This window comes from Cydia strobilella, chromosome 12 (genome assembly GCF_947568885.1).
Source record: "Cydia strobilella chromosome 12, ilCydStro3.1, whole genome shotgun sequence".
In the NCBI taxonomy this organism is placed as follows: Eukaryota; Metazoa; Arthropoda; class Insecta; order Lepidoptera; family Tortricidae; genus Cydia; species Cydia strobilella.
Genome location: NC_086052.1, coordinates 250041 through 275874, shown reverse-complemented (window position 1 = coordinate 275874; position 25834 = coordinate 250041). Strand labels below are relative to the sequence as shown.

Below are 25834 nucleotides of genomic sequence, written 5' to 3'. Positions count from 1 at the left end.
CGCGCTCGCGCTCCGACAGTGCTAAGTATTATCGGGATTAGTCGTACCTTCCTGGTCGAAGTGTTGTTGCAGTTCGTCGTGCAGCCGGTAGTGGTGTGCCGCGGCGGTGGTGTCGCGTTGCTCCGCTAGTCGCGCGCGCTCGCGCTCCGACAGTGCTAAGTATTATCGGGATTAGTCGTACCTTCCTGGTCGAAGTGTTGTTGCAGTTCGTCGTGCAGCCGGTAGTGGTGTGCCGCGGCGGTGGTGTCGCGTTGCTCCGCTAGTCGCGCGCGCTCGCGCTCCGACAGTGCTAAGCGCGCGCCTCCACTGTTCGGCGAAAATAGAACTTTAAATAAATTGCATTTAGCGTCTGATTGGCCAGCGAACTGTATCCAATACGCACTAAGGGATGACGAATAATTTTCTTTTTCTACTCGTCGAGTATAATCTGTGTATTAAAACTTCACATGCAACACTACAACCTTACACTTTTCAACGTTGGATAGTCTATGGCACTTCCGACTCAAGCATAAGAATTTTATCGATACGGTTTAGTCAAGTATAAAAATTTTGAAAATAGAACTTCATACATTTCGATAAAATATTTATTGTTTAAGGAGACTCGATTCAATGCAAATTAGCCTACTTAAGGTGGTTCGACTTTCATACAAAATTCAATCTGCTTTAATTAACCCTTAAATGCATAATGATGTATATATGCATCGTATATTTGATGGTCCGTGGCTCAATATGCAGCTATCCAAAATCACATTTATTACTTTTATACAGCATGACACATCTATTTCAATTTATTAAAAAGTTATACAAAAAATCATGCATTTAAGGGTTAAGGCACTACACACTATTACTACACAAATATTTGCTCATTTATCTACTTTCGAATATTCGTTTGCGCTAAATTAATAGAAAAACTTTGTTTCATACAGAAATCATACATAAATCAACGTAATTTTTTCATCAATTTTACGTATGTGTGTGTCACAAATGTCGTGTACAAATACGTTGCGTGCGGCGTTGCCACTCTATGACGTTGGCGACGTTGCCTGGCCGACCTGGCAGGATTTGCAGTGCCGTCATGTTTAGTGCATTTTTATTTGACAGTGTTGACACTGACACATAGGGTCATGTTTATTGTGACATCAATTTGTTTGTATAAATTGAAAATGACGTCTAAATCAAGTTACAAAAATCATCGGTGTTCTGGTCCGCGAAAATCCAGAAAAATTCAGACTCAATTGAAGCGGAATTCATGATGGTGAAGTTTCGTAAGGTAGGTACAGTTTCATTCCTTCATTGTACATTGTAATTTTCTCGTGCCGATCTTTTTAGAAAATAATTCTCACTTCTTCCGTAATGGTAGATATAAGCAGTGAACAATACCTATATAATGTAATTATTACTGTTTTGGTTGCCGAATAGTCAATGTGTCACTAACTCTAGGTTTTTTTAGGTATTGTGCAAAATGAAGAGGCATTCTTGGAAATAAAATGTTTTCCTTCATTAGCCAGAAAAAATCAGAACATCCTCACTGCAATAAAGTAAAATAAAACATTTCCTGGGGATGAAAATTATGGAAATTTGTCTATGAATGAAAAACACAATTATTACTAGGTAAGTAAATGATAACTTTATTAGAATCCATATTGTTGCATCATCTTTCTTCCTATAACTTTAGAGATTTTGTGCTATCATGATCGTATTTTTCTTTCAGGTACAGGGACAACTACGGATAACAAATATGAAAAAATGTTATTTCATTTGTTGTGTGAATCCATCTACACCAACAAGACATCCACTGCTGGACATAGGTCTCCCCAGGGATCTCCACAACGACTGGTCTTGCAAGACCGGCCAAAATATCGAGAAATAAATAATATAAGTAAACATGATAAATATCCCGTTTTCTATAATAGTTATAATTAGAAGGCCATGCAATGTTGTTACTCACTGTACCTACTTGAATCCAAAAAAAATATATAAAAAAAGTTTTAATTTTATTTTACAATTACTACTTTATTATTAGTACATTACGATACAAGTGCGAAAAGTAGGAAATTGGCAACGAGTGGCGATAAATTGAAACACGACCGAAGGAAGTGTTTTAATCGACACGAGTTGCGAATTACCTTTTCGCACGTGTATTGTACAACGTTTTACAGTACATCATTATGGCCATATGCACGACATTTTCGACATATAAAAAAAAAAAAAAAAAAAATAAATCATTTATTCAGACGAAATAAGAATAAGAATAAGAATAAGAATATATTTATTTAAAAGAAAAAACCTTAATAATATTCGACAATATCCAGTGGCCCCACACTAGGCAATGCCTGTCACGTGGTAGCCGGGTTCGCATTAAACAACCAAAGGTTAAGTAAAAAACTAGGTGACATTAATAGAAGTAATAATTAAAGAAATTAAGTAATTTAAAGAAAGAAAATTAAAGAAAAACTTTGTCTCTCTCTGTGTGTGTGTGTGTGTGTAAGTGTGTGTGTGTGTGTGTGTGTGTATGTGTGTGAGTGTGTGTTGGGTTGCGCATGTATTAAGGCTACAGAGATTGTTAGCATACGTAAGTGATTAGGTGACGACCTTCAGCAGCATTTCAGTTTGACTATAGTTAAGACCTTTCAACCAGTTCTTAATTACGAATTTTGCTTCAAGAGGAGACTTTTTAGATATGTTGCAGGCCTTTACTACTGTATTGTAAATATAAGGATGCAGGGAGTTAGGCAAACGCCTCGCGAATGCAGATTTTGTGATGGGAGTAGGAACTTTGAAGATTCGATTACGGATTAGGGTAAGATATTCTTCGGAATTTATAGTTTTTCGATGCACGTGAGTTGCAACTCGTAGGATCAATAATTGTCTCACACTAAGAACATCCGCGTCTTTATAAAGGGTGACCGTTGAAAACCACCGAGGCTTCCCAAGCATGACCTTGAGCACAAACCTTTGGGCCCTTTCGAGAGGCAGTAGTGCAGAGCTAGTGGAGCCACCCCACACGCCAATGCAGTAAGACAGGATGGATTCGCATATCGAAGTGTATACAATCTTAAGCAATTCCCTCGTAGCAGAATTTCGTAGCAGCTTCATAATAAATATCACCTTTCTGACTCTAGTAGACATTATTTCGATGTGTTTTTTGAAATTAAGATTTTCATCAAGCGTAACGCCCAGATACTTTATGGTGGTACAATTACTAACAACACCGAAAACTCTACTCGAGTGACTGGCTGAATCGACGTCTGCATTGGCACGAGAAAACTTGAGATCTGGCCGGGAGCTGGGGGCAGAAGAAGCCGTTTTATGAAAGCATAAGTATTTTGTTTTTGAAATATTAAGTGAGAGCAGGTTGTTAGCGAGCCATTTGGTAATCACAGACAAACCTGTCTCAGCTACCGCAAAACATCGTTCCCAGGACACATCGTGAAACAGCAGAGCAGTATCGTCTGCGTAGCAGATAATTTCTGCCTGACTGACGGGCAGAGAAATTAAGTCATTGAGGTAGATCAGAAAAAGAGTGGGACCGAGGATGCTTCCCTGCGGGACACCGAAGGTTATCGGAGCTGAGTCACTGACTAAAGTGCCAAGTCTTACACACTGCTGCCGGTTTGTAAGGTAGCTTTTGAACCAGTTCCATGCGATACCGCGAATGCCTAACAGTTCAAGCTTCCTTAGCAATATCGGTATTGAGACAGTATCAAATGCCTTAGCCAGATCTAGGAAAATTCCCACGCAGGTTTCTCCTCTGTCAAGATAGGAAGAAACAAGGTTAACTAGTAAGGTGGCGGCTTGTTCAGAAGATCTGTTTTTTCGAAAACCATATTGTCTTTGGGAGAGCAGGTGTTCTGATTCAAGGAAATTGATTAGTTGATTATTAATAATCTTTTCCAGCATTTTAGATAGACTGCTGAGAAGAGAAATAGGGCGATAATTCCCGGGGCAGCTCTTGTCACCTCCTTTATGAACGGGAACCACTGCAGCTACTTTCCAACACTCCGGAAAAGAACCCGATGAAATGCTGAGGTTAAAAATATGAACGAGTGGTTTGACGATATAGTTTTTTAGATTTTTTAAGATACGAGTGTTTATTTTATCAATGCCAGACGCGCAATCTGGGTTTAAGGACATGATTAATTTCTCTACTTCAGTATCGTCGGTAGGATTTAAAAAAATAGATCTAAGAGGGGATTTGGTTAAAGCTACTTTAGTCGCAAGTGTCATCTCACTCGTGTTTTTATCAGAGAGTATAACATTTGCTAGGTTTTTGCCCACTGATGAGAAAAATTCATTGGTGTGATTAAGGGAGTCAGAAAAGTTAGGCTTGATGGTGGCTAGTTCATGGGGAGTATGCCTCTCCTGATTGAGGTGAGCTATGTCTCTAATAGTTTTCCAAAGTTTCCTCGGGTTTTTTTTGTTATCCAAAAGTTGTTTTCGGTCATGATCATCCTTGGTTTTTCGTAAAATGCTTATATAAAAATTTCTGTATCTAGTATAAGTAATTTTGGCTATTTCATTATAGGGGTTTTTTCTGTGATTGACATGTAGTTTGTCCTTGACTCTAGAGCATTTAATCAAGCCTGGAGTCATCCATGGTTTCAAAATTAATTTTGAATTACTTACAGATCTACATGAAGAATGTTTTGAAATTAGGTTAGTTAATATGGAGTAAAAAACTTCTGCGGCTTCAGTAGCTGATGTTTTACTAGTGACCGGCTGCCAGTTTTCTTCTTTAAGCTCCGCTCCGATGGCTTCAAAATCATGGCTGATCACGGTTCTGGATGGCTTGGCGCGATTAACCTTATTGGGGGCTGTAACACCAATCATAATTAGGTCATGGTCTGTAATATCAGAGACACAGACCACCGACGCAAAATTCGTCACTGACCTTACAAAGAAGTGATCCAGGCAGGTATTGTTCCTCGTAGGTTTATCAATTGCAGGCATAAACCCCAGACTAGCCAGCATACATAAGTACTCGGATGCATGAGTGTCAGAACAGGGAGAGTTAATGTTAATGTTAATATCACCCGTAACGATAAAGCAGTTAGGATTTAGTGAGTTATTATTAACGAAAGAATCTAATGAGTGTATGAATGGGATAGGATTTACAAAAGAGGGGGAACGGTATAAGCCCAGCAAAGAAAAACGTTCCGGTACATATATAAAAAGACTATCTGTATCCTGTATAACTGGTTCGGTGACTGTGGCATTTAAGGTTTTTCTAACATAAGCGACTACTCCGCTAGCTTGATTGTGAGATCTTTCAGTGCGGTAAGAGGAGTAACCCTCGAGCTGACCTATAACCGAGCCCTCCTTCAGCCAGCATTCTGTCAAGACTACAACGTCAAAAACTATCTTTATTCGGTTGAATGTTACAAGGAACTGATCAAAATTGTGTTGAAGGCTTCTGATATTAAATGTAAGGACTTTAAAAGAAAAATTAGGCTTTATAATATTCAAGCAGTGCTCCGGAGATTCAGCAACATGACAGTTTACAGGGAATGAGTTATCAAGTTCATTTCCTAATAAGTCTAGTCCGGCCATGGCTTAATAAAGCGGCGGTTAAGTGCGAGACTAGTATAGTGTAGCGGCGCATCCACTTGATAATTATAATTGTAGCCTGAGATATTGAGTGTGTATATGTTAATTAGTGTGTGAGTGTAGGTGAGTGGGTGTGAATATAATAGTGTATATTTTTTTAGTATAACTAAAATGCATATTAAATGTAGAATAAGTGAATATGGTAGAATTTGCAAACATATTGGGCTACTTGTTTCTAAATAAAAATGGCTAAAGTTTGAGAATTTGAGGCAATCACACATGCTTCTCTTCTGCAAAAGAGTCCACGGCATTTCCGATACCAGGATTTGCATAGGGATTTTCGGATTCTTTGCTAGGATCCCCGGTAATACGATCCAAGTCCAGAGGATTGCGGATGTGAATAACAGCCGAACTATCGTGCTTCCTGACAAACACCGAACCTGAAGATGTCCAGCAGTGTTTAAATTTAGCGATCGTGGCCCGTTGTCAGGCACGAAGCGGCACGAAAAAGCTGCCGATTTTCTCTAGTCAACCGCTCGTTGACAAAAATCCTTTGGGGGTTTTTATCATTAAAGACGAGATCTTCCGTTGTTACATTGCGCCTAGTCTTCGCAGCTTTAAGGAACTCGTCACGCGTCGCACGACGGATAAAGCGGACGGCTATTGGCCGAGGGTGGATGCGGTGATTAACTCCTTCCATGCCCGACGCCGAGCGTAGGCGGGGACCAGCCCTCCAGGTAGCATCCACGTCACAATGAGTAAGAGTCACACCAATTTTCGCTGCTGTAGTTAGTACAATATGGATGGGATTTTCATTAGAGCTTTCAGGGCAACCAACTATCTCGACTTCATTTCTCAAAGCAACTTGTTCCTGTTTGTTCAGCTGGTCTTGAAGCCTGGACACTGTCTCTTGGAGTTCAGCAGTCTGCGATTGTTTGGCTTCAAGAGACTTGATTTTTGACTCGTTGTCTGATATTCTCTTGGAAATAGTTTCCAGGCGTTCGGTATGAAGTGTAAGCCTGTCCAGCACCTCTTTAATCTGGGATTGAATCGTGGACACCTCACTACGTAGGCCTCTGATTTCCGCAGTTAACTCTGAGATTTCCGTGTTTTTATCTGGAGGCGTAGATGTATAATCCAGCCTCTCCGAATCTGTAGGTTTAGAGTTCATAATGTGTGATACGGAGGCAGATTGAGTTTTTTTATTACGTACCGTAACGTTGTCAGAGGGCAGCTGAGACCGACTCACGTCTGGTGGTATGTTTCCACGTACTGGTGTTTGGGAATTATCTCCCCCTTTTTTGGCTGAGGCTTTGCAGACTGGGCATACCCAGGAACTTATTTGCACGTGAGTTAAATTAACTGCGCTAATACACGTAATGTGGTACATTTTGTGGCACCTTGGCGTTTTGCACTTAATGGAATTTAATTGGTCATCCGGAAGGTCCTCCCGGCAACCCGCGCATTGCGGTTTAGTACTTGTAAGCAGCGGCATACTTTTCTGTTAATTTTTGATGAAATACGTAATAATTTAGTATTATTTATCTATTGAAAAATTTTGAGCAGAGATGAAAATATGTTACACATGTCAACGTCAAACGTCAATTCAATAAACCCTATCTTACATTAATTTCTTCTGCCAAACTGCATGACAGTTTGTTGGCAGAGGGGACTCCCTTAAAACAGGTGGGTAGTCTTATCTAATTACATACTAAGTTAAACATAGCCTACTTAGGTACATCTTAGTGTTTACGGTAACTTCAATTTAACTTTGTCTAACAGAAACATTTTTATTTTACGCTTAAACATCCTAAATGACTTACATTTCCTTATATCATACGGTATATCATTATACAATTTGGGGACCAGGTACTTCCTACTTCTTTTTCCATAATAATTATTACCACACGCCGGAACCTCTAACATTTTTTTACTCATTGCTCTTGTTAATCTAGGGCGATTTATATAGGTTTTAAACTCATCTTTACCGAACTGCTCCAGCGCCAGCAACCTCCCCACCTCCTCATGCACCGGCAACATACGGCATTCCACAAATAATTCTTCATAGTCGCTTTTTTTGCAGCGAGTTTTAGTTTTTTTATCGACTAATAGTTTCATAAAGCGTATTTGTAATGATTTAATCCTGTCTAGATAAGTTTTAAATGTCCTACCATAGCATGCCAGGCCATAAGAAAACAGAGAGTCTGCCAGCGCATAGTATAAGGTAAACATCGTGGCCCTGTCCAATACATATTTTAACTGGTGCAGTTTTACTAGTACAGTTCTTAATTTGTCACATAATTTATTGATATGATTTTTCCAAGAGAAATTGTTATCTATTAATAAGCCCAGATACTTGTACTCTGACACAATCTCGATACTCGCGCACTCACAATTCTGTAGCGCGCTGTGCAGGCACTCGTACGTGTGGCCAATTATGCGCGGCGGCCGACTAGCTTGTCTACTGTACGGGGATCGCACGTGCATACATTTGGTTTTATTTATGTTGATAACAATTCCATTGTCGTGTGCCCACTTAATAATGTTAGTAAAATCTTCTTGCATTTTATTTTCTATTACCGACAAGTCTTTATCCGCATACAGTACCTATAGACATGTGTCATCCGCGTACATATATATGTTGCAGTTTTGCACCACGTTACACATATTATTGACATGCATGATATATCCGACGGGACCGAACACGGAGCCGGTCGGCACGCCGCACTGACGCGCGCAGGCGCCCCGCGCACGCCGTCAACGACCGTCTGGAGGGTTCTGTCCGTAAGGTATGCGCACAGCCATCTGCTCAACGGGCCCGCGATGCCACACTCCTCCATAGCCTGAAGCAGCTGGTGGTGCCCTAAAGTATCAAAAGCTTTTTTGAAGTCTATGTATACCACCACCACCTGTTTCCGCTGCCCCAGACACTCATTGACGTCGTCCGCGAACTGTGCCAGAGCCGTAGCCGTGCTCCGCCCGCGCCGGAAGCCATGCTGCGCGTTATTTATAATTCTGTTCCGTTCCAAGAAAGAACTTATCTGATTTACTACATATTTTTCGACAATTTTATTAACTACAGAGAGAATCGCTATAGGTCTATAATTAGAATAATCACAATGAGATCCTTGTTTATATATTGGACGTATTAAAGCTGCTTTTAGAGTGCTAGGATATACTCCCTTATCCACGCACAAGTTAATAAATAACGCTATTACTTTACTTATGTCTTGTTTTACTAATTTTATATCCTTTATTCGTATTTTATCCAGCCCAGGCGACTTATCAACACTTAAACTATTTATAATTTTTAGTATAGCCTCTGGACACGCTTTTTTAAACCTTAACGAGACCTCACTATTTTTTACATATTGCGATCTGGCCAAGAACTTATTATTACAATCATGTTTAATACTTAGGATTTCTTTGGTAAAAGTTTCAGAGAATTTATTACATATAACTTCAGTTGCCTCTATTTTACCTAAATACCTTAGTATAGTTGCATCCACACCCACTTTTTCTCTCCCTGTCCATGCATTTATTTTTGACCAGATTTTTCTTATATTCTTATTACATTTTAATATTTCTTCCTTTCTGTACTTATTCTTAGCTCTGAATATATATTTACTAACCCTATTTCTATACCTATTGTACTGAAGTCTTAAGTTCATGTCGCTTGGCTTTGCTTTCCATTTTTTAAATAGTTTGTCCCGTAGGCCAATCATACATTTAATTTTTTTAGTTATCCAAGGTTTGTTTTGGCGTTTTTTTCTAATAGGAATTTTAATTTCCGACTTATTATAAATACAGGAGAAAATTGCACACAATCTATCATATAATTCTAGAGGGCATTCACAGTTCAATAGTTCAGTCCACGACACACTAGCTAGCTCTTCCGCAACTTTATTGTCACATATTCGAGTAATGTAAGGCTGCTTACCAGTTCCGTCACACTCCGAGATGTTCGCGTTTGCGAGGCTTAGTCCTATTGGGTAGTGGTCCGATAACTTACTTGTAATCACATACGAACTTGTAGTCCGCGGGCTACGGACCCATGCGTGGTCAATGCACGTTCGCGTCACACTATTTCCATAAACTTCCTCGCGCGTCACGTCCCTTATAGCACACTGCATACCTAACTCACTCATGTTATTGTTATACGCACTGATGATATTTCCCGAACCGGTTTCGCTCATAAGATTAATATTTGTATCGCCTAACAACAGCAATTCACAGCTCGCAGGAATACTAGACAAGAGTTGATGTATCTCTTCCAGGAACCCTATTTTATTTGTTTTCGGTGGTCTGTAAAGAATAACTATGTGTAACACTTTTCCATTTTGTTTAAGCTGCCCATGCAGGCCTTCACAATAGTTATTTCTAATTAATTGAGCGGTAAAGTTGTATTTTTTCTTCACATATAGTAGTACTCCGCCTCCTCTTGTATGTTCCCTTGTGTTAATGCATGAATCATATCCCTCCAACTTATACAAAGATAGTTCCTGCTCTCTTATATTTATTTCTGTAAGCGCAATTATATCCAGTTTCTCCCTACACATATTTAGCCATAATTGAAGCTCATCAAAGTTTTTTCTTAGGGATCGTATGTTCAAATGAAAAACGTTTAGGTTATTTTCCTGTAATTCCCTCTGCCATTGGTGAGTATTTTCATATTTCGTATATTTTATTCCAGTTTCAATATACCTTGTTTGGTCTTCGAATTTTAATGGGATAGGTAACCTGGTAGTAATTTTCGGTGGAAGGAATTTTACTCAACTTCCTCATCTTGTGTCGCGTACTTGTTTATGTCGTGAAGTGTACGTATAGCACGTATTTTGGTGTCTTGAGGGTCATCCTTCCTCATCAATACCCTGCCGTTTTGTACCCATATATACCTAAACAGAGGCTTTAACTCATTTTTGGCGGTCCAGAGTAAGTTTCGAGTGTAGTTTGTCAGGTCCTCATTGACATAAATACGTTGGTTGTCTCCATTTTCAAACACATCATCGTTTGTTAACCTATGGGTTTTTCTGGTTGCCAACCACTGGTTGCGGGCATCACGTGTCGACAGCGTGATCACGACCGGGCGTGGCTTCACCGCGCGGGCACCGTCGCGCTGGTTTTTAGCGACCGCCGCCGCCGCGGTGTTATTTGCACCTACCCATTTTATTTCACAAATTTTTCCGTGGTCCATACCCAGCTGGTCCGCTACTTTTTTAACAGAACTATCCAAGTTTCCCTTCTCGATTCCTTGCAGGCCATACAACTCCACATTGTTTTCCTTCTCCTTCGTTTCTAAGTAAGCCACTCTTTCTTCCAGCGCCTTATTGCAGATCTCTAGGTGCACGTTCTGATGCTCCAAGGCCTTTATCTTTTTATCGGTTATAACTTTGCTTTCCACCAACTCCTGGTATTTTTCGGCATAAAAACTGACGCCATCCGCCATCTCTTCGAGTGTTTTTTTCATGCCAAACACTATGGTGAGTTTCTCGTTAACCGCTGCCAGTATTTTTTCCGGGGTAGCCTTTGCCATCTCCATGTTTATCGACTCGCCAGCCCCCTGAGGCTTTATCGGTGAATCTTGACATTCATCACATAGCTGCGTTCTCGTAAACCCCTTTATTTTCTCAGCGCATTTCTTGTGGTAGACTCCTTCACATCTTCCTTTACACTTCATCTTGGCATCAGCCTTAAGACGCCCTATGGACACCTCACAGAGTTTACACAGAACCATGATGTAGCACGAAAGGCGATCGACAGAAAAGAAATAGGCACTGATCGCGTAAACAATGTACCGTTCTCGGCGCAAGCGCATATAATACGTAAACGCGTCCGCACGGCGGGAGCTCGACCGGCTGACTATGCACGTATTGTACTAATTACCGCTCTAGGGCGGTAACGTATATGTAGCACCATATGTACTAAAAAGTATTTTTCAAACTGCAAGGGTACGATGATAGATCTCAATTCAATATAATTTTGCAACATTTGGCATTATTAGATTATAAATTGTATGGAGATGAAATCTATCATCGTACCCTTCCAGTTTGAAAAATACTATAGAGGCTGGGCAGTAAGGGATTGCTTTACTTATAGAACTATATTTAGCGCTTTAAAAAAAAACTGACCTGACACTTACAAACCTGGACTTCCTTGGGCTAGTGCTACTAAGAATCGTCAGTATTCTCCATCCTTTCTGAGTTGGAAGAACCCAAAAAGGTTAGATTTGTGAAAGTCAGGTTTTCAATATATGTGGCGTTTTCAACCAAACGGGTACCTACTTATTGTTGTCATATTTCCATAAAGCTTCAAAATGAAATCAACCTAATCGACAACCGACAATGTGGTACCTTTTAGTTCAAAACGTCACATATTTTTATAAAACGTTATAAACTAATTTATTAATAATACTGAATATCTGGGAGAAAAAGAAAACATAAGTAAAAACTCAAAAATGCTCGTTTTCCCAGAGATAAGACCTAGCTAGATTACCCCCTAGCACCCCTTACAGCAAATTTCATCGAAATCGGTAGAGCCGTTTCCGATATCACTGAAATATATTTCGGTTATATCGGAATCGGACAAGAATTCGAAGAATAAAAGGTATGAAAGAAACATAAGATAACACAAAAAGGACAAAAAAAAGTACCCCTGACGTACCAGTCTCGAACCCGAATCCTCTTGCACGTATTTCCACGAACATACCGCAACGCCATTGCAGCATACTTACACTGCATGAAATTGTCTACTACAAGCATCACGGAAACACTGTTTGCATGTGTGAGTAATAGTAGGAAATAGCATGACAGAAACACTCTGTCGACTTTAAAAGTGTTTTTTGCACTAATGAAGTATTCAATGTTTATTATAATAGTTCAATATTTATGTAAAGAGTGCGCTAAACATACTTTTAAGTATACAGATACCAACACTATTCCACAAAAAAATAAAACCTGAAAATTTGCGAAAGTGACGCCATCTAGCGGGGTTTAAGCTTTGGGTAACCTAGTCGAACCACCTTAAACACGCTGCTGCGTCGCATCTGTTTTGTGATTGGTTGGCCAACAAAAACATTTTATTTTATGTTGCAGTAGAAACAATTGCTTCAAAAGTCAGAAACGCGCACGTGACACCCTTCATATAGCAACATCCATACCCTACGAAAACCGCTTAGCGTTGCTTGTTAGTCTCCATAGGCTACGGTGGCCAAAATCGAGAAAAAAATTGTCTTAAAATGTAATTTAGCTTGAGCAGGTACCAGGGCCTCACTCGTTACTCCTCGGTGTCGTTGACCAACCCGCGCCGGGCCCGCGGCGGCCGCGGCCGGGGCGCGCACGAGTATGAAGGTATCAAGGGCTGTATAGCTTGAGCAGGTACTGGGGCCTCACTCGTTACTCCTCGGTGTCGTTGAGCAACCCGCGCCGGGCCCGCGGCGGCCGCGGCCGGGGCGCGCACGAGTATGAAGGTATCGCGGGCTGCGGCAGCTCAAGTATCAAGGGCTGTATAGCTTGAGCAGGTACTGGGGCCTCACTCGTTACTCCTCGGTGTCGTTGAGCAACCCGCGCCGGGCCCGCGGCGGCCGCGGCCGGGGCGCGCACGAGTATGAAGGTATCGCGGGCTGCGGCAGCTCAAGTATCAAGGGCTGTATAGCTTGAGCAGGTACTGGGGCCTCACTCGTTACTCCTCGGTGTCGTTGACCAACCCGCGCCGGGCCCGCGGCGGCCGCGGCCGGGGCGCGCACGAGTATGAAGGTATCGCGGGCTGCGGCAGCTCAAGTATCAAGGGCTGTATAGCTTGAGCAGGTACTGGGGCCTCACTCGTTACTCCTCGGTGTCGTTGACCAACCCGCGCCGGGCCCGCGGCGGCCGCGGCCGGGGCGCGCACGAGTATGAAGGTATCGCGGGCTGCGGCAGCTCAAGTATCAAGGGCTGTATAGCTTGAGCAGGTACTGGGGCCTCACTCGTTACTCCTCGGTGTCGTTGAGCAACCCGCGCCGGGCCCGCGGCGGCCGCGGCCGGGGCGCGCACGAGTATGAAGGTATCGCGGGCTGCGGCAGCTCAAGTATCGCGGGCTGTATAGCTTGAGCAGGTACTGGGGCCTCACTCGTTACTCCTCGGTGTCGTTGAGCAACCCGCGCCGGGCCCGCGGCGGCCGCGGCCGGGGCGCGCACGAGTATGAAGGTATCGCGGGCTGCGGCAGCTCAAGTATCAAGGGCTGTATAGCTTGAGCAGGTACTGGGGCCTCACTCGTTACTCCTCGGTGTCGTTGAGCAACCCGCGCCGGGCCCGCGGCGGCCGCGGCCGGGGCGCGCACGAGTATGAAGGTATCGCGGGCTGCGGCAGCTCAAGTATCAAGGGCTGTATAGCTTGAGCAGGTACTGGGGCCTCACTCGTTACTCCTCGGTGTCGTTGACCAACCCGCGCCGGGCCCGCGGCGGCCGCGGCCGGGGCGCGCACGAGTATGAAGGTATCGCGGGCTGCGGCAGCTCAAGTATCAAGGGCTGTATAGCTTGAGCAGGTACTGGGGCCTCACTCGTTACTCCTCGGTGTCGTTGAGCAACCCGCGCCGGGCCCGCGGCGGCCGCGGCCGGGGCGCGCACGAGTATGAAGGTATCGCGGGCTGCGGCAGCTCAAGTATCAAGGGCTGTATAGCTTGAGCAGGTACTGGGGCCTCACTCGTTACTCCTCGGTGTCGTTGACCAACCCGCGCCGGGCCCGCGGCGGCCGCGGCCGGGGCGCGCACGAGTATGAAGGTATCGCGGGCTGCGGCAGCTCAAGTATCGCGGGCTGTATAGCTTGAGCAGGTACTGGGGCCTCACTCGTTACTCCTCGGTGTCGTTGAGCAACCCGCGCCGGGCCCGCGGCGGCCGCGGCCGGGGCGCGCACGAGTATGAAGGTATCGCGGGCTGCGGCAGCTCAAGTATCAAGGGCTGTATAGCTTGAGCAGGTACTGGGGCCTCACTCGTTACTCCTCGGTGTCGTTGAGCAACCCGCGCCGGGCCCGCGGCGGCCGCGGCCGGGGCGCGCACGAGTATGAAGGTATCGCGGGCTGCGGCAGCTCAAGTATCAAGGGCTGTATAGCTTGAGCAGGTACTGGGGCCTCACTCGTTACTCCTCGGTGTCGTTGACCAACCCGCGCCGGGCCCGCGGCGGCCGCGGCCGGGGCGCGCACGAGTATGAAGGTATCGCGGGCTGCGGCAGCTCAAGTATCGCGGGCTGTATAGCTTGAGCAGGTACTGGGGCCTCACTCGTTACTCCTCGGTGTCGTTGAGCAACCCGCGCCGGGCCCGCGGCGGCCGCGGCCGGGGCGCGCACGAGTATGAAGGTATCGCGGGCTGCGGCAGCTCAAGTATCAAGGGCTGTATAGCTTGAGCAGGTACTGGGGCCTCACTCGTTACTCCTCGGTGTCGTTGAGCAACCCGCGCCGGGCCCGCGGCGGCCGCGGCCGGGGCGCGCACGAGTATGAAGGTATCGCGGGCTGCGGCAGCTCAAGTATCAAGGGCTGTATAGCTTGAGCAGGTACTGGGGCCTCACTCGTTACTCCTCGGTGTCGTTGAGCAACCCGCGCCGGGCCCGCGGCGGCCGCGGCCGGGGCGCGCACGAGTATGAAGGTATCGCGGGCTGCGGCAGCTCAAGTATCAAGGGCTGTATAGCTTGAGCAGGTACTGGGGCCTCACTCGTTACTCCTCGGTGTCGTTGAGCAACCCGCGCCGGGCCCGCGGCGGCCGCGGCCGGGGCGCGCACGAGTATGAAGGTATCGCGGGCTGCGGCAGCTCAAGTATCGCGGGCTGTATAGCTTGAGCAGGTACTGGGGCCTCACTCGTTACTCCTCGGTGTCGTTGAGCAACCCGCGCCGGGCCCGCGGCGGCCGCGGCCGGGGCGCGCACGAGTATGAAGGTATCGCGGGCTGCGGCAGCTCAAGTATCAAGGGCTGTATAGCTTGAGCAGGTACTGGGGCCTCACTCGTTACTCCTCGGTGTCGTTGAGCAACCCGCGCCGGGCCCGCGGCGGCCGCGGCCGGGGCGCGCACGAGTATGAAGGTATCGCGGGCTGCGGCAGCTCAAGTATCAAGGGCTGTATAGCTTGAGCAGGTACTGGGGCCTCACTCGTTACTCCTCGGTGTCGTTGACCAACCCGCGCCGGGCCCGCGGCGGCCGCGGCCGGGGCGCGCACGAGTATGAAGGTATCGCGGGCTGCGGCAGCTCAAGTATCAAGGGCTGTATAGCTTGAGCAGGTACTGGGGCCTCACTCGTTACTCCTCGGTGTCGTTGAGCAACCCGCGCCGGGCCCGCGGCGGCCGCGGCCGGGGCGCGCACGAGTATGAAGGTATCGCGGGCTGCGGCAGCTCAAGTATCAAGGGCTGTATAGCTTGAGCAGGTACTGGGGCCTCACTCGTTACTCCTCGGTGTCGTTGAGCAACCCGCGCCGGGCCCGCGGCGGCCGCGGCCGGGGCGCGCACGAGTATGAAGGTATCGCGGGCTGCGGCAGCTCAAGTATCAAGGGCTGTATAGCTTGAGCAGGTACTGGGGCCTCACTCGTTACTCCTCGGTGTCGTTGAGCAACCCGCGCCGGGCCCGCGGCGGCCGCGGCCGGGGCGCGCACGAGTATGAAGGTATCGCGGGCTGCGGCAGCTCAAGTATCAAGGGCTGTATAGCTTGAGCAGGTACTGGGGCCTCACTCGTTACTCCTCGGTGTCGTTGAGCAACCCGCGCCGGGCCCGCGGCGGCCGCGGCCGGGGCGCGCACGAGTATGAAGGTATCGCGGGCTGCGGCAGCTCAAGTATCAAGGGCTGTATAGCTTGAGCAGGTACTGGGGCCTCACTCGTTACTCCTCGGTGTCGTTGAGCCAACCCGCGCCGGGCCCGCGGCGGCCGCGGCCGGGGCGCGCACGAGTATGAAGGTATCGCGGGCTGCGGCAGCTCAAGTATCAAGGGCTGTATAGCTTGAGCAGGTACTGGGGCCTCACTCGTTACTCCTCGGTGTCGTTGAGCAACCCGCGCCGGGCCCGCGGCGGCCGCGGCCGGGGCGCGCACGAGTATGAAGGTATCGCGGGCTGCGGCAGCTCAAGTATCAAGGGCTGTATAGCTTGAGCAGGTACTGGGGCCTCACTCGTTACTCCTCGGTGTCGTTGAGCAACCCGCGCCGGGCCCGCGGCGGCCGCGGCCGGGGCGCGCACGAGTATGAAGGTATCGCGGGCTGCGGCAGCTCAAGTATCAAGGGCTGTATAGCTTGAGCAGGTACTGGGGCCTCACTCGTTACTCCTCGGTGTCGTTGAGCAACCCGCGCCGGGCCCGCGGCGGCCGCGGCCGGGGCGCGCACGAGTATGAAGGTATCGCGGGCTGCGGCAGCTCAAGTATCAAGGGCTGTATAGCTTGAGCAGGTACTGGGGCCTCACTCGTTACTCCTCGGTGTCGTTGAGCAACCCGCGCCGGGCCCGCGGCGGCCGCGGCCGGGGCGCGCACGAGTATGAAGGTATCGCGGGCTGCGGCAGCTCAAGTATCAAGGGCTGTATAGCTTGAGCAGGTACTGGGGCCTCACTCGTTACTCCTCGGTGTCGTTGAGCAACCCGCGCCGGGCCCGCGGCGGCCGCGGCCGGGGCGCGCACGAGTATGAAGGTATCAAGGGCTGTATAGCTTGAGCAGGTACTGGGGCCTCACTCGTTACTCCTCGGTGTCGTTGAGCAACCCGCGCCGGGCCCGCGGCGGCCGCGGCCGGGGCGCGCACGAGTATGAAGGTATCGCGGGCTGCGGCAGCTCAAGTATCAAGGGCTGTATAGCTTGAGCAGGTACTGGGGCCTCACTCGTTACTCCTCGGTGTCGTTGAGCAACCCGCGCCGGGCCCGCGGCGGCCGCGGCCGGGGCGCGCACGAGTATGAAGGTATCGCGGGCTGCGGCAGCTCAAGTATCAAGGGCTGTATAGCTTGAGCAGGTACTGGGGCCTCACTCGTTACTCCTCGGTGTCGTTGAGCAACCCGCGCCGGGCCCGCGGCGGCCGCGGCCGGGGCGCGCACGAGTATGAAGGTATCGCGGGCTGCGGCAGCTCAAGTATCGCGGGCTGTATAGCTTGAGCAGGTACTGGGGCCTCACTCGTTACTCCTCGGTGTCGTTGAGCAACCCGCGCCGGGCCCGCGGCGGCCGCGGCCGGGGCGCGCACGAGTATGAAGGTATCGCGGGCTGCGGCAGCTCAAGTATCAAGGGCTGTATAGCTTGAGCAGGTACTGGGGCCTCACTCGTTACTCCTCGGTGTCGTTGAGCAACCCGCGCCGGGCCCGCGGCGGCCGCGGCCGGGGCGCGCACGAGTATGAAGGTATCGCGGGCTGCGGCAGCTCAAGTATCACGGGCTGTATAGCTTGAGCAGGTACTGGGGCCTCACTCGTTACTCCTCGGTGTCGTTGAGCAACCCGCGCCGGGCCCGCGGCGGCCGCGGCCGGGGCGCGCACGAGTATGAAGGTATCGCGGGCTGCGGCAGCTCAAGTATCAAGGGCTGTATAGCTTGAGCAGGTACTGGGGCCTCACTCGTTACTCCTCGGTGTCGTTGAGCAACCCGCGCCGGCCCGCGGCGGCCGCGGCCGGGGCGCGCACGAGTATGAAGGTATCGCGGGCTGCGGCAGCTCAAGTATCGAAGGGCTGTATAGCTTGAGCAGGTACTGGGGCCTCACTCGTTACTCCTCGGTGTCGTTGAGCAACCCGCGCCGGGCCCGCGGCGGCCGCGGCCGGGGCGCGCACGAGTATGAAGGTATCGCGGGCTGCGGCAGCTCAAGTATCAAGGGCTGTATAGCTTGAGCAGGTACTGGGGCCTCACTCGTTACTCCTCGGTGTCGTGACGCAACCCGCGCCGGGCCCGCGGCGGCCGCGGCCGGGGCGCGCACGAGTATGAAGGTATCGCGGGCTGCGGCAGCTCAAGTATCAAGGGCTGTATAGCTTGAGCAGGTACTGGGGCCTCACTCGTTACTCCTCGGTGTCGTTGACCAACCCGCGCCGGGCCCGCGGCGGCCGCGGCCGGGCGCGCACGAGTATGAAGGTATCGCGGGCTGCGGCAGCTCAAGTATCAAGGGCTGTATAGCTTGAGCAGGTACTGGGGCCTCACTCGTTACTCCTCGGTGTCGTTGAGCAACCCGCGCCGGGCCCGCGGCGGCCGCGGCCGGGGCGCGCACGAGTATGAAGGTATCGCGGGCTGCGGCAGCTCAAGTATCAAGGGCTGTATAGCTTGAGCAGGTACTGGGCCTCACTCGTTACTCCTCGGTGTCGTTGAGCAACCCGCGCCGGGCCCGCGGCGGGCCGCGGCCGGGGCGCGCACGAGTATGAAGGTATCGCGGGCTGCGGCAGCTCAAGTATCAAGGGCTGTATAGCTTGAGCAGGTACTGGGGCCTCACTCGTTACTCCTCGGTGTCGTTGAGCAACCCGCGCCGGGCCCGCGGCGGCCGCGGCCGGGGCGCGCACGAGTATGAAGGTATCGCGGGCTGCGGCAGCTCAAGTATCAAGGGCTGTATAGCTTGAGCAGGTACTGGGGCCTCACTCGTTACTCCTCGGTGTCGTTGAGCAACCCGCGCCGGGCCCGCGGCGGCCGCGGCCGGGGCGCGCACGAGTATGAAGGTATCGCGGGCTGCGGCAGCTCAAGTATCAAGGGCTGTATAGCTTGAGCAGGTACTGGGGCCTCACTCGTTACTCCTCGGTGTCGTTGAGCAACCCGCGCCGGGCCCGCGGCGGCCGCGGCCGGGGCGCGCACGAGTATGAAGGTATCGCGGCTGCGGCAGCTCAAGTATCAAGGGCTGTATAGCTTGAGCAGGTACTGGGGCCTCACTCGTTACTCCTCGGTGTCGTTGAGCAACCCGCGCCGGGCCCGCGGCGGCCGCGGCCGGGGCGCGCACGAGTATGAAGGTATCGCGGGCTGCGGCAGCTCAAGTATCAAGGGCTGTATAGCTTGAGCAGGTACTGGGGCCTCACTCGTTACTCCTCGGTGTCGTTGAGCAACCCGCGCCGGGCCCGCGGCGGCCGCGGCCGGGCGCGCACGAGTATGAAGGTATCGCGGGCTGCGGCAGCTCAAGTATCAAGGGCTGTATAGCTTGAGCAGGTACTGGGGCCTCACTCGTTACTCCTCGGTGTCGTTGAGCAACCCGCGCCGGGCCCGCGGCGGCCGCGGCCGGGGCGCGCACGAGTATGAAGGTATCGCGGGCTGCGGCAGCTCAAGTATCAAGGGCTGTATAGCTTGAGCAGGTACTGGGGCCTCACTCGTTACTCCTCGGTGTCGTTGAGCAACCCGCGCCGGGCCCGCGGCGGCCGCGGCCGGGGCGCGCACGAGTATGAAGGTATCGCGGGCTGCGGCAGCTCAAGTATCAAGGGCTGTATAGCTTGAGCAGGTACTGGGGCCTCACTCGTTACTCCTCGGTGTCGTTGAGCAACCCGCGCCGGGCCCGCGGCGGCCGCGGCCGGGGCGCGCACGAGTATGAAGGTATCGCGGGCTGCGGCAGCTCAAGTATCAAGGGCTGTATAGCTTGAGCAGGTACTGGGGCCTCACTCGTTACTCCTCGGTGTCGTTGAGCAACCCGCGCCGGGCCCGCGGCGGCCGCGGCCGGGGCGCGCACGAGTATGAAGGTATCGCGGGCTGCGGCAGCTCAAGTATCAAGGGCTGTATAGCTTGAGCAGGTACTGGGGCCTCACTCGTTACTCCTCGGTGTCGTTGAGCAACCCGCGCCGGGCCCGCGGCGGCCGCGGCCGGGGCGCGCACGAGTATGAAGGTATCGCGGGCTGCGGCAGCTCAAGTATCAAGGGCTGTATAGCTTGAGCAGGTACTGGGGCCTCACTCGTTACTCCTCGGTGTCGTTGAGCAACCCGCGCCGGGCCCGCGGCGGCCGCGGCCGGGGCGCGCACGAGTATGAAGGTATCGCGGGCTGCGGCAGCTCAAGTATCAAGGGCTGTATAGCTTGAGCAGGTACTGGGGCCTCACTCGTTACTCCTCGGTGTCGTTGAGCAACCCGCGCCGGGCCCGCGGCGGCCGCGGCCGGGGCGCGCACGAGTATGAAGGTATCGCGGGCTGCGGCAGCTCAAGTATCAAGGGCTGTATAGCTTGAGCAGGTACTGGGGCCTCACTCGTTACTCCTCGGTGTCGTTGAGCAACCCGCGCCGGGCCCGCGGCGGCCGCGGCCGGGGCGCGCACGAGTATGAAGGTATCGCGGGCTGCGGCAGCTCAAGTATCAAGGGCTGTATAGCTTGAGCAGGTACTGGGGCCTCACTCGTTACTCCTCGGTGTCGTTGAGCAACCCGCGCCGGGCCCGCGGCGGCCGCGGCCGGGGCGCGCACGAGTATGAAGGTATCGCGGGCTGCGGCAGCTCAAGTATCAAGGGCTGTATAGCTTGAGCAGGTACTGGGGCCTCACTCGTTACTCCTCGGTGTCGTTGAGCAACCCGCGCCGGGCCCGCGGCGGCCGCGGCCGGGGCGCGCACGAGTATGAAGGTATCGCGGGCTGCGGCAGCTCAAGTATCAAGGGCTGTATAGCTTGAGCAGGTACTGGGGCCTCACTCGTTACTCCTCGGTGTCGTTGAGCAACCCGCGCCGGGCCCGCGGCGGCCGCGGCCGGGGCGCGCACGAGTATGAAGGTATCGCGGGCTGCGGCAGCTCAAGTATCAAGGGCTGTATAGCTTGAGCAGGTACTGGGGCCTCACTCGTTACTCCTCGGTGTCGTTGAGCAACCCGCGCCGGGCCCGCGGCGGCCGCGGCCGGGGCGCGCACGAGTATGAAGGTATCGCGGGCTGCGGCAGCTCAAGTATCAAGGGCTGTATAGCTTGAGCAGGTACTGGGGCCTCACTCGTTACTCCTCGGTGTCGTTGAGCAACCCGCGCCGGGCCCGCGGCGGCCGCGGCCGGGGCGCGCACGAGTATGAAGGTATCGCGGGCTGCGGCAGCTCAAGTATCAAGGGCTGTATAGCTTGAGCAGGTACTGGGGCCTCACTCGTTACTCCTCGGTGTCGTTGAGCAACCCGCGCCGGGCCCGCGGCGGCCGCGGCCGGGGCGCGCACGAGTATGAAGGTATCGCGGGCTGCGGCAGCTCAAGTATCAAGGGCTGTATAGCTTGAGCAGGTACTGGGGCCTCACTCGTTACTCCTCGGTGTCGTTGAGCAACCCGCGCCGGGCCCGCGGCGGCCGCGGCCGGGGCGCGCACGAGTATGAAGGTATCGCGGGCTGCGGCAGCTCAAGTATCAAGGGCTGTATAGCTTGAGCAGGTACTGGGGCCTCACTCGTTACTCCTCGGTGTCGTTGAGCAACCCGCGCCGGGCCCGCGGCGGCCGCGGCCGGGGCGCGCACGAGTATGAAGGTATCGCGGGCTGCGGCAGCTCAAGTATCAAGGGCTGTATAGCTTGAGCAGGTACTGGGGCCTCACTCGTTACTCCTCGGTGTCGTTGAGCAACCCGCGCCGGGCCCGCGGCGGCCGCGGCCGGGGCGCGCACGAGTATGAAGGTATCGCGGGCTGCGGCAGCTCAAGTATCAAGGGCTGTATAGCTTGAGCAGGTACTGGGGCCTCACTCGTTACTCCTCGGTGTCGTTGAGCAACCCGCGCCGGGCCCGCGGCGGCCGCGGCCGGGGCGCGCACGAGTATGAAGGTATCGCGGGCTGCGGCAGCTCAAGTATCAAGGGCTGTATAGCTTGAGCAGGTACTGGGGCCTCACTCGTTACTCCTCGGTGTCGTTGAGCAACCCGCGCCGGGCCCGCGGCGGCCGCGGCCGGGGCGCGCACGAGTATGAAGGTATCGCGGGCTGCGGCAGCTCAAGTATCAAGGGCTGTATAGCTTGAGCAGGTACTGGGGCCTCACTCGTTACTCCTCGGTGTCGTTGAGCAACCCGCGCCGGGCCCGCGGCGGCCGCGGCCGGGGCGCGCACGAGTATGAAGGTATCGCGGGCTGCGGCAGCTCAAGTATCAAGGGCTGTATAGCTTGAGCAGGTACTGGGGCCTCACTCGTTACTCCTCGGTGTCGTTGAGCAACCCGCGCCGGGCCCGCGGCGGCCGCGGCCGGGGCGCGCACGAGTATGAAGGTATCGCGGGCTGCGGCAGCTCAAGTATCAAGGGCTGTATAGCTTGAGCAGGTACTGGGGCCTCACTCGTTACTCCTCGGTGTCGTTGAGCAACCCGCGCCGGGCCCGCGGCGGCCGCGGCCGGGGCGCGCACGAGTATGAAGGTATCGCGGGCTGCGGCAGCTCAAGTATCGCGGGCTGTATAGCTTGAGCAGGTACTGGGGCCTCACTCGTTACTCCTCGGTGTCGTTGAGCAACCCGCGCCGGGCCCGCGGCGGCCGCGGCCGGGGCGCGCACGAGTATGAAGGTATCGCGGGCTGCGGCAGCTCAAGTATCAAGGGCTGTATAGCTTGAGCAGGTACTGGGGCCTCACTCGTTACTCCTCGGTGTCGTTGAGCAACCCGCGCCGGGCCCGCGGCGGCCGCGGCCGGGGCGCGCACGAGTATGAAGGTATCGCGGGCTGCGGCAGCTCAAGTATCAAGGGCTGTATAGCTTGAGCAGGTACTGGGGCCTCACTCGTTACTCCTCGGTGTCGTTGAGCAACCCGCGCCGGGCCCGCGGCGGCCGCGGCCGGGGCGCGCACGAGTATGAAGGTATCGCGGGCTGCGGCAGCTCAAGTATCAAGGGCTGTATAGCTTGAGCAGGTACTGGGGCCTCACTCGTTACTCCTCGGTGTCGTTGAGCAACCCGCGCCGGGCCCGCGGCGGCCGCGGCCGGGGCGCGCACGAGTATGAAGGTATCGCGGGCTGCGGCAGCTCAAGTATCAAGGGCTGTATAGCTTGAGCAGGTACTGGGGCCTCACTCGTTACTCCTCGGTGTCGTTGAGCAACCCGCGCCGGGCCCGCGGCGGCCGCGGCCGGGGCGCGCACGAGTATGAAGGTATCGCGGGCTGCGGCAGCTCAAGTATCAAGGGCTGTATAGCTTGAGCAGGTACTGGGGCCTCACTCGTTACTCCTCGGTGTCGTTGAGCAACCCGCGCCGGGCCCGCGGCGGCCGCGGCCGGGGCGCGCACGAGTATGAAGGTATCGCGGGCTGCGGCAGCTCAAGTATCAAGGGCTGTATAGCTTGAGCAGGTACTGGGGCCTCACTCGTTACTCCTCGGTGTCGTTGAGCAACCCGCGCCGGGCCCGCGGCGGCCGCGGCCGGGGCGCGCACGAGTATGAAGGTATCGCGGGCTGCGGCAGCTCAAGTATCAAGGGCTGTATAGCTTGAGCAGGTACTGGGGCCTCACTCGTTACTCCTCGGTGTCGTTGAGCAACCCGCGCCGGGCCCGCGGCGGCCGCGGCCGGGGCGCGCACGAGTATGAAGGTATCGCGGGCTGCGGCAGCTCAAGTATCAAGGGCTGTATAGCTTGAGCAGGTACTGGGGCCTCACTCGTTACTCCTCGGTGTCGTTGAGCAACCCGCGCCGGGCCCGCGGCGGCCGCGGCCGGGGCGCGCACGAGTATGAAGGTATCGCGGGCTGCGGCAGCTCAAGTATCAAGGGCTGTATAGCTTGAGCAGGTACTGGGGCCTCACTCGTTACTCCTCGGTGTCGTTGAGCAACCCGCGCCGGGCCCGCGGCGGCCGCGGCCGGGGCGCGCACGAGTATGAAGGTATCGCGGGCTGCGGCAGCTCAAGTATCAAGGGCTGTATAGCTTGAGCAGGTACTGGGGCCTCACTCGTTACTCCTCGGTGTCGTTGAGCAACCCGCGCCGGGCCCGCGGCGGCCGCGGCCGGGGCGCGCACGAGTATGAAGGTATCGCGGGCTGCGGCAGCTCAAGTATCAAGGGCTGTATAGCTTGAGCAGGTACTGGGGCCTCACTCGTTACTCCTCGGTGTCGTTGAGCAACCCGCGCCGGGCCCGCGGCGGCCGCGGCCGGGGCGCGCACGAGTATGAAGGTATCGCGGGCTGCGGCAGCTCAAGTATCAAGGGCTGTATAGCTTGAGCAGGTACTGGGGCCTCACTCGTTACTCCTCGGTGTCGTTGAGCAACCCGCGCCGGGCCCGCGGCGGCCGCGGCCGGGGCGCGCACGAGTATGAAGGTATCGCGGGCTGCGGCAGCTCAAGTATCAAGGGCTGTATACTTTTGGTTTGTTTACCTATATGATTATACTAGTTAAAAGCATTATTTTTTTTGTCTCGTAGAAAAAGTATTGTATACAATAGTGATATAATCAAGCTTTTCAATCTCGTACCTTAACTTAAGCAACTCAGGAAGCTTCGTTGCTTAAACACGGTACTCGACTGAAAAACTGTCTATTATATCACGATTGTATAAAATACTATTTTAATGCAATAAAAATAGCATACATAGTGGTGGCACAGAAGGAGCTATAAGTCGGCACAGGACCAGGTCCACGGTGACATACCTGTCCTGCCGGCGGCGGTGGCCCAGCACGGAGGTGGACTGCAGCAGCACCACCCTGCCGATGGGGTGCTGCGGCGTGGAGACGGAGCTGGTGTTGCAGATGACGCAGTCGTAGTCGGAGTCGGCGTCCAGGTCCATGGGCTCGGGGTCCATCCGCTGCATGGCGCTGAGGAACTGCTGCTGGCGACGTTGGAACTCCTTCATCATTTGCTGCTGGCGTTCACGGGCGCGACGGGAGCGTTCTTCTTTTTCGCGCCGTTCCCTGAACAGAGAGGATCATAAAAACCCTGCCCTGCACTGTTCAAATCGATAAAAATGGTTCACCGGTACTGGTGGTTGCAGTCCACCAAAAAGGTAAAATGCAGTTTAGAAATGTGGGGACGCCGTTGACTACTCCATTTGTTGTTTGTAACTAGTATTATTTCCACCAAAGTAACAGTTTTATTACAATATATTACTGGATAATGAAAATGGTCCTTCGAGCCGGATCAAGTAACAAAACAATAAAGATCTGCAAAACGTGCATCGGGAACCGTTAAATAAGTGAGTGTAGGTATATGGTCCTGGTCGGTCTCGCACTCTCACCTGGCGCGCTGCTCGGCCTGGCGCTCGCGCTGGTGCGGCCACAGCGAGTGCCGCACGTGCGCGATGGCGCCCGCGCAGCGTGCGTCCAGTCGCGCTAACTTCCGCAACACTCTCACCTGGCGCGCTGCTCGGCCTGGCGCTCGCGCTGGTGCGGCCACAGCGAGTGCCGCACGTGCGCGATGGCGCCCGCGCAGCGTGCGTCCAGTCGCGCTAACTTCCGCAACACTCTCACCTGGCGCGCTGCTCGGCCTGGCGCTCGCGCTGGTGCGGCCACAGCGAGTGCCGCACGTGCGCGATGGCGCCCGCGCAGCGTGCGTCCAGTCGCGCTAACTTCCGCAACACTCTCACCTGGCG

General features: G+C 53.0%; 1 protein-coding gene across 1 annotated transcript; it reads right to left on the bottom strand.

The window, feature by feature from the left end:
- Positions 1 to 140: 140 nt before the first annotated feature.
- Positions 141 to 25585, bottom strand: LOC134745890 (E3 ubiquitin-protein ligase ubr3-like). The gene is made up of 3 exons (XM_063679990.1): positions 25481 to 25585; positions 24897 to 25157; positions 141 to 306 (listed from the first exon to the last, which is right to left on the bottom strand). Exons 2-3 carry the CDS (start codon positions 25100 to 25102, stop codon positions 156 to 158), a joined length of 357 nt encoding a protein of 118 aa, XP_063536060.1. The 5' UTR covers positions 25103 to 25157; positions 25481 to 25585; the 3' UTR covers positions 141 to 155.
- Positions 25586 to 25834: the final 249 nt, after the last annotated feature.